General features: G+C 40.9%; 1 protein-coding gene across 1 annotated transcript in view; it reads right to left on the bottom strand.

Annotated features, from left to right (window-relative positions):
- Nucleotides 1-14,221, bottom strand: part of LOC109918372 (E3 ubiquitin-protein ligase SH3RF1-like) — a 113,113-nt gene that overhangs the window by 42,728 nt on the left and 56,164 nt on the right. The window contains exons 3-5 of the mRNA XM_048594060.1: nucleotides 13,775-13,870; nucleotides 8,271-8,594; nucleotides 1,244-1,351 (exon numbers count right to left, since the gene is read on the bottom strand). Of these exons, the coding sequence (XP_048450017.1) occupies nucleotides 1,244-1,351; nucleotides 8,271-8,594; nucleotides 13,775-13,870 (528 nt within the window). The remainder of the gene's footprint in view (nucleotides 1-1,243; nucleotides 1,352-8,270; nucleotides 8,595-13,774; nucleotides 13,871-14,221) is intronic.

Below are 14,221 nucleotides of genomic sequence, written 5' to 3'. Positions count from 1 at the left end.
TCTAACCTAAACTATTCCATTATCATCCATATGTTTATCCAATGACCATTTAAATGCCCTTAAAGTGGGCGAGTCTACTATTTTTGCAGGCAGGGCATTCCACGCCCTTACTACTCTCCGAGTAAAGAACCTACCTCTGACATCTGTCCTACATCTATCACCCCTCAATTTAAAGCTATGTCCCCTCGTGCTAGCCATCACCATCCGAGGAAAAAGGCTCCCACTGTCCACCCTATCTAATCCTCTGATCATCTTGTATGTCTCTATCAAGTCACCTCTTAACCTTCTTCTCTCTAATGAAAACAGCCTCAAAACCCTCAGCCTTTCCTCATAAGACCTTCCCTCCATACCAGGCAACATCCTGGTAAATCTCCTCTGCACCCTTTCCAATGCTTCCACATCCTTCCTATAATGCGGTGACCAGAACTGTACGCAATATTCCAAGTGCGGCCGCACCAGAGTTTTGTACAGCTGCAACACATCCAAGCCAACCACGTCTGCACTGGCTCAGTCATGTTCATCAGCTAGATGATGGCTGTATACCAAAAAGACCTTCTGTGGGGTCACTGGGATAAGAAGTCATGACCTCTTGGACATCAATTCCTCTGCTGCGAGGACACCTGTGAATGAGCTGTGAAGATGGTGGGCAGTTACGATTGGGAGATAGCCGCTGCAAGTCATGACTTCAGGAGGCCGAGCGGTCGAAGGACATTGAAATAGGCGAGCAGAAGCAAAAAGCTAGCTGGCCGATGGGGGATGAGAAAACAAGAGACCAACAGATGGTGCACCTTGTCAGCTCACTATCATCCTCTACAGCCAGAATAAAGGTCCTGAGCCACAGCTTAACACAGCTGTAAAGTTGTCATAGTCCTACTGTACCATAGGGTTGTTCTCTCATTAAAGAGACACAACTGGTGGTGGTGTACCTGAGGGTCAGGGGAGAGGTTGTGAAGCACAGTCCTCCACAGTAACCTCGGCCAGTGCAGGATTTGAACCAACTCGTTTACCTTTTAACACGGTTGACCACCACAGCACATATAAACCTGAACACTGGCACCACTGACAGGGTCCTGCAACCTTCATACAGAAACCAGCTTGAATAGATTATTCACAATTAAAGACTTCCTGTTAACACATTACAAACTCCAACATAACTAGTGACTAATCAAGACGTGATTCCATTAGATTGGTAATTCTAATTTAGTATTTCATTACTTATTGATTCATTGCACACAATACTTACCCCAGGAGCAGAGTAGGTACCCTCCATAGGGAAGGCACACGGAGCTACTGTATTCACAGGACTGCTGGGAGGTGGTGTCACTATTAAACCAGTAGTGCTAATGTGGACCTGTTAGTAGAAAGAGGGTATTTTATATCAGACAAAGTTGCACATTGCAACATCTGTAAATCACATCTCAAAATATCAATGGTATCAGCAATGTGCAACGAACAGATCTGTTGGAATCAAAAACATTAGGATCATGTTAATCCTTCTGCAACATTAGAAACACCACCCAAAATTTACATTTCCATGGAGATACTGGTATGCTTAACAAAGTCAACAAAATCTGAAAGAAAAGGCTGAGGAAGAGGAGCAAAAAACTAGTCAGTCTCACCACGAGGGGAGATGATCTCAACACTAACCCATGACGGAACTCAAGCTGTTCACCTTGCAGTGGAAATTGTAATTTGAGAGTTGAGTGGACCATAGATAAACGTTTTTAAAAAATGATTCTATCGTTGGAAACTGGAGCAACCTTAAAATCAAACATTTCTCTCTTTTTTAAAACCTACATTTTGCTACCACCCAAAAAGCTGGAATTGATAAACAGACCACTGGGAGTGTCAATTGGAAAGCAGAGGGAATTATTTCAGCCTGATATTTTACGGTTTTAAAGGGCCTTGCTCCCATGCTTCAACATCAAAGCTATTCCAATTGAGAGAATTCAGTATTGCAAATTCTAAGTGGATCTAGATTGTGACAGAAGACAAAAAGCTACAATTTAGACTTTTCGCAGTCTTTAGAACCAAGATCAATATTTTGGAAGCAGAAGGAATTGGTACAAACTTTACCACATTCAAGAACTCAAAAACTACAGTTCCTAACTGGGGAGACTCTGTTGATGATGACAGTCAAACTGACACATCCAGAAATCCATAACTAAAACATGACAATTCACTTTTAAGATCTCAAAATCAGGGATTTCGCTTCATGAAACCTGATGCATTAATGTGTTGAAATAACGAATTTGAGAGAACCATATGTTAAATTTTACCTTGTATATTCCATGACAATTAACATTACCTTAATGATCAATGATTTGGTAGTACAGAGACCAAAGACACATGTTGTTGAAGCTTTTTGTCTTGCACCCAACAACACCATTTGCAGGAATACCATTTTAAGGGAAAAACTAACACTTATACTGTATGGAAGTTCTACTTGTTTGGCAAATCGACTCTAATTGATAGAGGCGTTGCCATGAAGAATGTGCCAATTGATGATGATTTGACAGTTAGTTGCCAGGTTTTGTTTACGTTTTAAACCAAGCACACTGCCCCGAAAAATTAACCAGGGGAAGGGGAGGAAAAATTAGAAAAGCCCAATTCAGATCACAGACAATGAGTTGTTCTCTTTTGGGTACTTCTGATTCCTTGCAACTCTTTACTGTTAATACAAGGTTTTGGATATGCCAATTCTTACTCTTTCATTCACCATTTGAAGATTCACCCTTTTATTGTCTCTGAATGAGGTATTCTGTTTTCCTTTCAACAGGGAAAGTTTGTAGAATTGCACTCACTGGGGTAGTGTGCTGAAAGTCAAGCCTGCTACTTCTCCATTCTTAACAAAATTTAAAATCCCAGTCTTACCCGTGTTTACAGAAAGCACGTACAGGTTTACATACTTAACAGAATTACTATTAATTATGGCGACACAGTGGCTGGAAATGGTAGATCAGTGGTTAACATTGCTGCCTCACAGCACCAAGGACCCAGGTTTGATTCCAGCCTTGGGTGACTGTCTGTGTGAAGTTTGCACATTCTCCCTGTGTCTGCGTAGGTTTCTGCTGGGTGCTCTGGTTTCCTCCCACAGTCCAAAGATGTGCAGGTTAGGTGGATTGGCCATGGGAAATACAAGGTTACGTGGACAGGGTGGAGGGTGGGTCTGGGCCAGATGCTCTTCGGAGGATCAGTGCAGTCTCCATGGGCTCAACTGGCCTCTTTCTGTACTGTGCAGTTTTTATGATTTTATGAATTACAAGTAAAAGGACACTAGCTACAGGTAAACAATTATGAACCAGTGGCATTAGTCTCTACAAGTTAAATTCTAACCCCTTATCAGATACCCATTACACAGTCAGGTGGAAAAGAATATGGGTGTTATGGATGGAGAGAAACTGGAAAGGCAATTGAGTGGTCTCTGTCCACAGAGATGGTGCTTGTGGAGATCAGAACTTCTCGGTCTTCCTTCTCTGGATACTTTCACTGGTTTGCTAGAGGTACACGGGTAACTAGTTCACACATAGAAAAGGCCTCTAACCCATTAATAATTATAATGGGTAATTAATAAACATTAACAAAGTCACAGCTGACAGCAACTGTTGATGGAAAAACCAACGTTTTCTTCAGGCTTAAATTGGCATTAACTCAGAGCTGGAAGAGCTTCTGAGCTGCTGGAAGCTCAGAAGTTCTTCCTGTTCTGTGATAAACATCAATTTAAGTGAGTGGTGGAAGTCAGAAGACTTCTCACTATCTTGTTTACAGTCCCCCAAACTGTTCAGCTATCTGGGAACTAATCACATGGCAGGGGGAAGGCATTTGTCATCAATAACTAGTCACTAGTCCACAAAGCAGTCAGTTAGTTATTGCTGATTGAATATCCATTCATACACTGCGCAGACAAGCTGCAACCACTTTCCTACAGCTGCGTGAACCAGCAGCTGTGTGAAAAGTTGTCCCATTACAGTCCACAATCAAAAATACATAGAAATAAAAGGACAGCTTTTTTCTACAACCAGGTGAGCGGATTAGACAAAAAAAAAGGAGGGGCTCTAACCAGCTATTAGGAAAACCTGAAAAGAACTGGAAATCAGAAACCAAAACAAAAACAGAAACTGCTTGGAAAAACTCAGCATGTCTGACAGAAGTGTTAACTCTGATTTCTCTCCACAAATGCTGCCAGACCTGTTGAGATTTTCCAGCAATTTCTGCTGTGAGGGATTTGCTATTACTGCTCACTGCTGCCTCTTTGGAGGGACAGAATATTGAGGTTGATGGATGGACTGTTGATCATGCAGGGTGCTTCGCCTTAGATGGTATTGAACCTCTGTGTGTTCATGAGCTGTACTCATCTAGGCAAACAGAGCATTCCATCACACTCCTGATTTTTGGCCTGTATATAGCGGACAGGCTTTGGGGAAGTTAGGAGATGCGTTTTCACCAATTTCCCAGTGTCAGATCAACTCCTAGAAACATAATATTTGTATCGTGGTCTGAATTCCATTTCTGATCAATGACAACTTCTAGGGAGTTGATTACAGGGAAATTCAGTGATGGCAACGACATTGGACGTCCAAGGGGAGATGGTTAGATTCCTTCTTGTTTGAGATGGTGATTGTTGGGCACAATCATAACTTGCCACCTATTTGCCCAAGCTTGAATCTTGTCCACATCTTGCTGTACGCATGAACAGATGCGTTCAGTGTGCTGCACACTGTACTGAATACTGTGCAAACATCCTCATTTTGGCCTTGTCATGAAGGGACAGGAATTCATGAAGCAGCTGAACATAACTTCCAAAGAAGTCACATTGAATCCAAATTATTATCTAATAGGAAGAAGTAAATTCACATTAACAGATAGACCTTCAGTTGCAGCGCCATCGCTGGGCAATTCCATTGCTGTGGATTTATCCTTCATCATACTTTCAAATATTCCTAATTTAAAACACAAAGTGCTCAGTTCTGTCATGTCCTTAAAGAGAGGATTAGCATATCTTTCTGTTTTATTTCAGCTGAAGGACAATGCCCAGATGAACCCTTACAGTAATGTCCAGGGGCTGAGGGGATGTGGTCTCCAAGAATCACAACCATCTTCCTCTGTGTTAGGTTGACTCCAACTGGTAAAGTACTTTGGCCCCAATTCTTGTTTAATTCACTTTTGTTAGCTCCTCTTGATGTCACACACAGTCAAATGCAGTAACTTCCACCTAACTACAATTCAGCTCACGTCTGTTTGGACCAAGGCTACAATGTGGTTCTAAGCCCATTAGCCCTGGCAGAAACCACACACAGTCAGTAGTGAGTTATTGCTCACCAAATGCTATTTCAACAAGATTTTTTTAATCATGTTGCTAATGAGAGAGAAGAATTGGATGGTAAGTGGCCAGATTAAATTTGTCCTGCTTCTTGTCAACAAGGTATATGCAGGCAATTATCCTCATTGTCAAACAGATATGTCAGTTCCATACACATATTGCGACAGCTTTATAAGAACGTGTTTCATTCTACTTTGTTTGCACAAAGTATCTTCAGTCACAAGCTCTTCTCACCTACCACTGCAAATGTTCCTATCCACCAGACTACCCAGAGAACCGGTCCATATGTTGGCACATGTCCAAATTCTGGCTTTTAGCAACTTAAATCTGTGCCCCTGGTCTTACGAGTTTCAAATACTGCACTGTTCAAGATTTATCTTTTCTGCATGATTTACTAATTTAAATACACCTCAATAAAAGTCATTTCAAACAATCTATTTCCAGTTCTGAAAAGCCTTGGTTCATTTGAGATTTCAGCATCACTCAGTTGTATGACATTTGACTCCATTTCATAGCAATTCTCCACACTGCTTTCGAGGCTTGAATATCTCCCTTGTGGTTTGGTGAGCAAAGGTAGACAGTACTCTGGGGTGGTCTCACTAAATATTGTGCAGTTAAAGCTTGGTTCTTCTTAGACTATGACCCTATGTTCCTCTGCTAATGTGACTCATCAAGCCATTTACTTGTCAATTATTGTTTCACAGTGAACATTGAGTGAGTTTCGTCATAGAAATGATTAGAAACAGTTCAAACAGAGAAGTAGTTCATTCAGGACAACAAGGTGCGGTCCATCCTTCTCCCCTGCAACAAGTTGGGATTAAGCCCAACTGTTTGCATTCACTTCTCATTCCATACCAAGCTCAGTTTGACCTTGTAGTGCCACCAGTAAAACCACTTATTTTGGCCTCTATAACACTGCCTGATTTTGCCCCTGCCCCAGCCCATCTGCTGCTAAAGCTCTCATCCATGCCTTTGTTCCCTTAAGAATCCACCATCGCAACACAGTCCTGGGTGGTTTTCCATGTTTAACTCTCCATAAACTTGAAGCCTGTGTGATAACTTGCAGCAAGGTCCATCCCTTTATCTCCCATGCACACACTGAGCTGGGCATTGCTTGACTAGGAGCTAATGTCTGGCTTTTAAACTTCTCACCAATGTTTTCAAATCCTTCTATGGCCTTTTGTGCCATTCCCTATCTCTGTAAATCTCCTCCTGTCCCAAAATCCTCCAAGAAGTATGCATTCCTTCAACTCCGGCCTATTGTTCCATCACGGATTTTCAAATTGTACCACCGGTGGCTGCACCTTCAGGTGCTTGGGCCTCAAGCTCTGGAATTCCCTTCCGGCATGCCCTCACTTTACTGTTTTAAGATGCTCCTTAGAATCCACCACTTGACCAAACTTTTAGTCATTTGACCTAACAATTCCTTATGCGGATCAATGTCATCCCTTGTTTAATAATACTTCATCATTTGCCTTGCATCATTTTATTATGTTAAAAGCAAGAGATAGTTGGTTTTGTCGTACAGGTAGTTCTCCTATAAGGTGATAGTTGCATTCTTGCCTGACCATGCACTATAGAAAATCACATGATCGGAAAATTGCTACAGAAATTGGCAGAAAGTTCACGTTATCCAAACAGCGTACACTATTCATCAATTGCGTTACAGTCAATTCGTGTTAATGAAACACGCAGAACTACCTATAAGGATTTTGCAAAGTAAAACCTCAGGATTTGCAGTTGCACAGGGATAAACGTTTCGGAATAACACAAGGACTGGATGACTGCATTCGCCCAAGTATCACACCCAACCAAGAGTTTTTTTAAAAAATATATTATATATACATTAAAGCAATTGACAATTACCAATTGTATCTCTGTAGATCCCATCAGTTTTGCCTTTTGCATAATGGGTGAACAGGAATGACTTGATCCCAAATAAAAACCGAAAGAACTGCGGATGCCGTAAATCAGGAACAAAAAGAAAGTTGCTGGAAAAGCTCAGCAGGTCTTCCTCAGAAGCAGGTCTGAGCAGGTCTTCCTCAGAGTTATCTGTTTTTTCCTTCACAGATGCTGCCGAACCTGCTGAGCTTTTCCAGCAACTTTCTTTTTGTTCAAGACTTGATCCCAAGCTGTGAGCTGTACCATCTCCATTAGAGAAGGTCAGAATGAGAACATCAGTGACTCAAAACAATGAACACAAACATACGAATTAAAAACAGGAGCAGGCCATTTGGCCCCATCGATGCTGCTCCACCATTGAATAAGTTTGTAGCTAATTTAACCACTCTAAATTCCCAAGTACTTTGATGAACTTTCACCCTCTTGAATACCAAGAGGTTATCTACCTCTGCCTTAAAAACAAAGGCTCCTCTTCCACCACCTTTAGACGAAGAGAATTCCAAATACTCACGACCTTTAAAAGAGGGGAAAATAAAACTCTTTCTGCTTCTATTTTAAATGGGTGACACCTTGTTCCACTTTCTCCTACGAGAGGTAACCTGGTCTCCATATTCATCATGTCAAGAATTCTCAATCTTAACTGTTTCAATGTCAAGACAACATGAAGCACTGCAAAGACTCTGAAGATCATGAGTGGCTGTCCAAAAGGCAGTATATGAATCTTGCCATTCAGGAAAGGGTGTACGTGGACTCTTCAACGAGGAAACAAAATATAGACTCATTAAGCACTGATGGTGGTCATTCAGCCAATCGAATCTGCAAAAGGTCTGACATGGAAGCATTCAATTAGTCCCACTCTGCTGTTCATTTCCCTTAGAAATGGCAATATTTATTTCCCAAAGAAATACTCAATTCTTTTTGAAAGCGACCACTGAACCAGTTTTCTACCTCCCTTCAGGCAGTGCATTTCTGATCACAATAACAACAACAAAATCAAAATCAAACTTATGATCACAACAGAGTTCTCCAGGACTACAAGACCAGTTACCTGAGAAGGAGCGCTGCAGGAGAGTCCACCCAATTCAGTGATGCGTGCAGCGGCTGTCGGGTTACTGGAGCTTATCAGGACGGGAGGACTGATCTCCATGGAGTGGCGGTTTTGAGATGACTGAGACGCTTTGTTAGACGTTGTTAGTGAGGTGAACGAGTGTCGTTTTTTGGTGTTCTTCTTTGTGATGTCCAAGGGTTTCTGAGCAGAACTGTTGTGCACAGCCACTGAGGTACTGCTGCTGCCTTCGCCTGAATCGCCACCTCCAGAATTGGAAGTTGAAGGTTTATCCAGCTGTATCAGGTGTTTGGCTGTTGAGTTAAACTGGAAATAGACAAAAATGTTCTCAAATCATATAAATAACCTTTATATAATGTACTCTATCCTGCTGTTGGGTATGCGGGATTGTGTACTGTCAGTAATATGCATTTGAAAGAACTCCACTGATACTTCTGATCAGTCTTGTATCTTGAGTGAAACCAAAATGTTTCAAATTCAGTGTTCTGCTGCACAAACAGGCTCAAATTTTAATTCTGAATGCAATCCGAATTATTTTTTTAAGCATCATTGCCATCAATTTATATTCAATTACTTCAAACAAGTTGGAGTTTGGTGTTATGAGGTTGCCTGCACACAATACTATGGAAGCAAAATAGTGCAGATGCTGGAAATCTGAAATAAACAAAGAAAATGCTGGAGAAACTCAACAGGTCTGGCAGCGTCTGTGATGGGAAGAACAGAGTTAGTTTTTAGAGCGTGAAATGACATTTTCAGGACTGGCAGTCTGTTTTTCTCTCTCCACAGATAATGCTTTAGTCCTGAATTTCTCCAACATTTTCTCTTTTTATGTTTATGGAATTTGCTTTTCAATTTTCAGCATTATAACATCTAATTAAAAGTAAGAATTGTGAACTGTTGTGCTGAATGAGCTTACAGGCTGCAGTATAAATTTGCAGTGGGAGATGCAAGTACGGAAATGTAAAACTAGTCACTTGGTCATAAAGAATGTGATTATGCTGAAAAAACGATGTCAAAGCTTTTCACCATGTGCTCATCCAGACAAATGCAAGAACACCAAATTTCAAAGGGAACCACATTTCCTACTGCAAGACAAAAGGATGCCAATTGGTTGGCAAATTGACTATGACTCAAGATATTGAAGACTGGAGAATGCACCACACGTTATGTAATGATTAATACCCATACATACAGGCACAAACATAATAGCTATGGATACGAGAAATAATGAGCGTGTCAGAGGAATATATAGAGGATTAATCTCCTTTGTCTGTCACCAACACTACAAGCTCTTACTTGCTCAACTTACGAGCCAGTTTATCAAATGCCTTTTGGAAATTCAAATACATTACACGTACTGGTATCTTTTTTACTCAACCTGTTGTTGCACCTCAAAAGAATTTCAATGAATTTGTCAAACCTGATATCCCATTCACAAAACCATGTTGACTCTGACTGCATGACAATTTTCTCAATGCCTTGCTACTATCTCCTTAATAATGGATGCTTGCATTGATTAAAAGCAATTTCTTCTCATTAAGGGTCATTACTCTTTGGAATTCCCTTTGACAGACAGAGGTGGTGGCTGGATTTTTAATCTATTCAAGACGGAGTTAGACAGATTTTCAATTCAAAAAGCAGGCAAGGGTTAGCGGCAACAGACAGCAAAGTGAACGTTAGGCCACAATCAAGATGAGCCTTTTCAAGGGCAACAATCGAGATGGGCAATAAATGCTAGCCTAACCAGTAATGTTCAGATCCCATAAACAAATGTTTAACAATCATCATCTTACCAAATGGTGGAACAGGCTTGATAGCCCAAATAAGCCTACTCCAGGTCGTATTTCTTATGACCTTCTAAGTTCCCACAAACAACATGAAAATGACAGGATAATTTATTTACAGTGACATCGGATGAAAGATAAATATTCGTTGGGACATGAAGAAAATTCTACTTCTCATCTGGTATCATGAGATCTTTTCCAATCACCTGCCGGGTCCTGGAGCGATAGAGGGGGCGGGTCCCAAAGTGAGGAGCTGAGACTCTGGAGTGATAGAAGAACCATGTCCCCGGAGTGACAGTGGGGTTGAGGTATGAATCCCAGTACAGCCTGTTTGCTGCTGAGTGCCAGTGAGGAGTAGACTGGAGCGATACAGGACAATTGCTGGACTTGGGCCTGGCACCACGTGCTGAGCTGCTGTTATCAGACTGCAATTTAAATCCTTTTTAATATGTTATAACTATCTCTAAGTAATGTTTATGCTTTCCTTTAATCCTCTTTGTAAACAACACTTTTCTTTTACTCTAAGATTTGCACCTAGGTCCTTGTACCTACTTGTACCTAAGATTGCACAATTAAAAGGCAGCCATTGTAAAAACCTTTTACTGTACTCCTCTACATCTGTACTGGAGCACAAGTGACAATAAAGGATATTCTATTCTATCATATTTAACATTTCTTGGACTTAAAATTTTGAAGGATTGTGGAAAAATTCATTTATTTCAAGTTTGAGTGATTTCTTTAAGTGGTGAAAGGTCACTGTGGACATTGCAAATTTTTGTTAGCAAGGCTTCTTAGAAGTCACACGATTCTGCTGGGACTGGCTTGAACTGTGACTGGCTTGAAGAGATTCTTGTTTTATCTGGCCTTCATCTGGAGAACAAGATATCTGTGGGGATGGACAGCCCAGCTGAGCTCTCCTGCTTTTGTTTCAAAAGAAAACCTTATTGTTCACAGTTCAAGGTAAAACCTATTTGTACTTTTAAAGGAGAAACTGAAGGAATTTCTGAATAGTTTATCTCCTGAGCAAGCTGTCTGCTAAGACTCCAAAGACAACCAAACATGATCAATGATTTGACAGTATATGTCACAACATCAGTGGGACAGTTTTGGAATATCCGTTTTTATTTGCGTTCAACAAAAACCCAGACCAGAGTGTGTTTTATTTTCAGAAGCCCAATCTTTGCAGATAACTACCTTTTCTTTTAATTGAAGAATGCATGTATGTGTTTCTTAAGGGATATTTAGAAGAATAAAGATTTATGCTTTTACATTACTGACTACATTAAACACACATTGCAACTTCATTGAATAAGTTTTGTTTTGATAATACTGATGCTGCTTGGCCTGCTGTGTTCATCCAGCTCTACACCTGGTTATCTCAGATTCTCCAGCATCTGCAGTTCCTACTATCTCTGAAACAATTTTAACCCCACTGCGAAGCCTCTTCTAAGGATGCCTACTCTGAAGAAATTACCCTCCTCCCTCCAGAACAATCTCAGTGGATCTCACTCCCACTGCAACTCTCTCGTAATCTCTTCGGTCTTGAAACTGCTCGACCACGTCCTGAAGCAAACCAGGTACTACAGCCACATCACCTTTCTTAGTACCTGCCTACGGAACCAGATCATCCCCAATGGACTACAGTCCACAACCAGATCATCCCCAATGGACTACAGTCCACATTCAGGCCTTCCCAATTTGGCCCCAACCGTGACAATGTCTACATTCAGAACATTGAGATTCTTCAGAAGCGTTTCTCCCTGCGACTCCTGAAACACACACTCGCAGCAATGCGTCGGCATCTCCTGGCACTACAATCAAGCCTACCCCAGGTTACAGCCTCCCTCTCCCAGACCTGCAAAGGACCTCTCCTGTTTTTTATCCTTCATAGGATCCACAACCTGAACTCACAATTCTACTCAGCTTTATTGGACACTAAAAACCGTGAGTACAGTAAACTTACTGGTGCCTACCACCCAAAACGGGCTTCCTCCACCTCCCAAATCCCCAACCCTACCCACGACCTTCCCCACAATGTGCCCGCCGCCAGTGGCCATGTGGCCACTGTCAGAGCACCCACGGATGACATCCATTTCTGAAGAAGGGTCTAGGCCCGAAACGTCAGCCTTCCTGCTCCTCTGATGCTGCTTGGCCTGCTGTGTTCATCCAGCTCTACACCTTGTTATCTCAGATTCTCCAGCATCTGCAGTTTCTACGATCTCTGCTGGAGAACCTCAGCCAGTCTAAACCTTTCTTCTTCCAGTTCTGGGGTGGGGGAGGCCACTGGACTCCAAAACATTAACCCTGCTTTCTATCAGATGCAACCAGCCCTGCCGAGTTTCTCCACCAGTTTCAGTTTTGTTTTCTATTTCCAGCATCTACAGTTCTGCGTTTCACTTAATCAGCCAAATCAGTAACAGGAAAAACTAGTTTTATTCTATGCTGTAACCTGTGGAGTAGTAGAACTAGAGCAACTGTGCATTTCTCTAGCCTCAGTTGTAACAATCATCTGAGAGAGCAGACGTGACCTTACAGGATTTGATTCCTCAGACAGCACAGCACTCCTTCAGTGCTGCCATAAAGCAAGAGACTAGCTTTTGCACTCAAGTCTTTGAAGTGAGACATGAACACGCAATTTTCTGATTGATAGGCAAAAACACCACTTAGAGCCATAGTTGACAAATGAAAGGCTGCTCCCAATAATACGGCACTCCAAAGTTCAAATTCATAGAAGTTCTTGAATCTTGACTCAGTGATACAAACAATGAGGATCATAGGAGGCTTTTGAAGGCACAATTATAAATGTTGTATCAAATGAGAGCTTCAAATGATTGTAGCTCCAAAAGCAAACATGAATAATGGTTTGAACCTACGGGGAGCATGATTGGTTGCCCAATATAATTTGTCACAAAGCTAAATAATTCACATTTAGAGATAAATTTGGATCTATATAGAAATATTTAACAACATTTCAATAACCTTAAATAGGTCATAAGCACTATACAGTGGTAAATAAAAAATGAATTCAATGAACACTTGCCTGCCCTACTTTTACTGATGTCTTGACTGTTCCAAACACACAGAAACAACATGAATAAAATCACACAATGGTATCTAACTGTATTAAAAATATGACCAAAGTTCAACTCAGCTGCCCCAAATGAAATGCATTAATCTTGACTTGGACATTTCCAGCTCCATTTGCAAGAACATGATCTCATTAAATGTAAATACGCTGTAGAACTTACCGTCCAGAATGCATAGATAAAGTCATTTTTAGGTTTGGAATTTGCTGGATTATGGAATGAATGAATAGGTGATTCTACTCAAAGAATTTCTGGGCAACTGATTTGCTTTCTTCCATAGGTTTCTAAAGACATCACAGTGTGAAGAATATATACAAGATCTCCCTGAATTACAAATCTATGGAGCAATATTAAATGGTACTTTCAGTGGAAAAAGCATGTCACAATCAATCCTCCATCCATTCTGATAAACAAACTTACATAAAATACAAAGTTAACACAACATTTGCACGGACTCAAAAGCAAAACTTTGAGGATGTTGAAAGTCTCAAATAAAAACAGAAAATGCTGGCAATTCTCAGGTCTGGCAGATTGTGGAGAGAATAACAGTTTCAGTTGGAGGACCTTAAATCAGATTTGAACATACACATCCCACCTACCAAAAGTGATTACTTACCTCAACATAGGAAATTGGGAATATTCCTATCTTGTCTCCCAACACTCCTTCAGCCCAGTTTTCGTCTACTCGGCGTATCACTGTCAAGATATCATCCTGAAGCAAAAGATAAATTTGTCACTGAGGAAACCAGTAATCCTGTTTGACTAAGTAAACAATATATAAATCAAAAGACAGGGCTAAGATTTTGAATCTGTACGTTCAGTGATTAACTGTCTCATTCAGTGGAAATTATTTGGTTACAGGTGTATGGCTGATTTTAGTGATTCCTTGCAGATATGGACGGAGTCACCGCTGTCTGTGGTTTTAAAGCAAAAACACAGGAGATTTGGCACTGACCTGACATTACAAAACCATTTCCTGATCTGTATAATATAGCACTGACAAATCCACAACACTGAAACACCCCTCAGAAATTGCACAAAGCTGTGAAATTTATGAAGAATG

This window comes from Rhincodon typus, chromosome 3, assembly GCF_021869965.1.
Source record: "Rhincodon typus isolate 14 chromosome 3, sRhiTyp1.1, whole genome shotgun sequence".
Taxonomy (NCBI): Eukaryota; Metazoa; Chordata; class Chondrichthyes; order Orectolobiformes; family Rhincodontidae; genus Rhincodon; species Rhincodon typus.
Note: the sequence above shows the minus strand (reverse complement) of the source record. Positions and strands in the feature narration are given on the sequence as shown.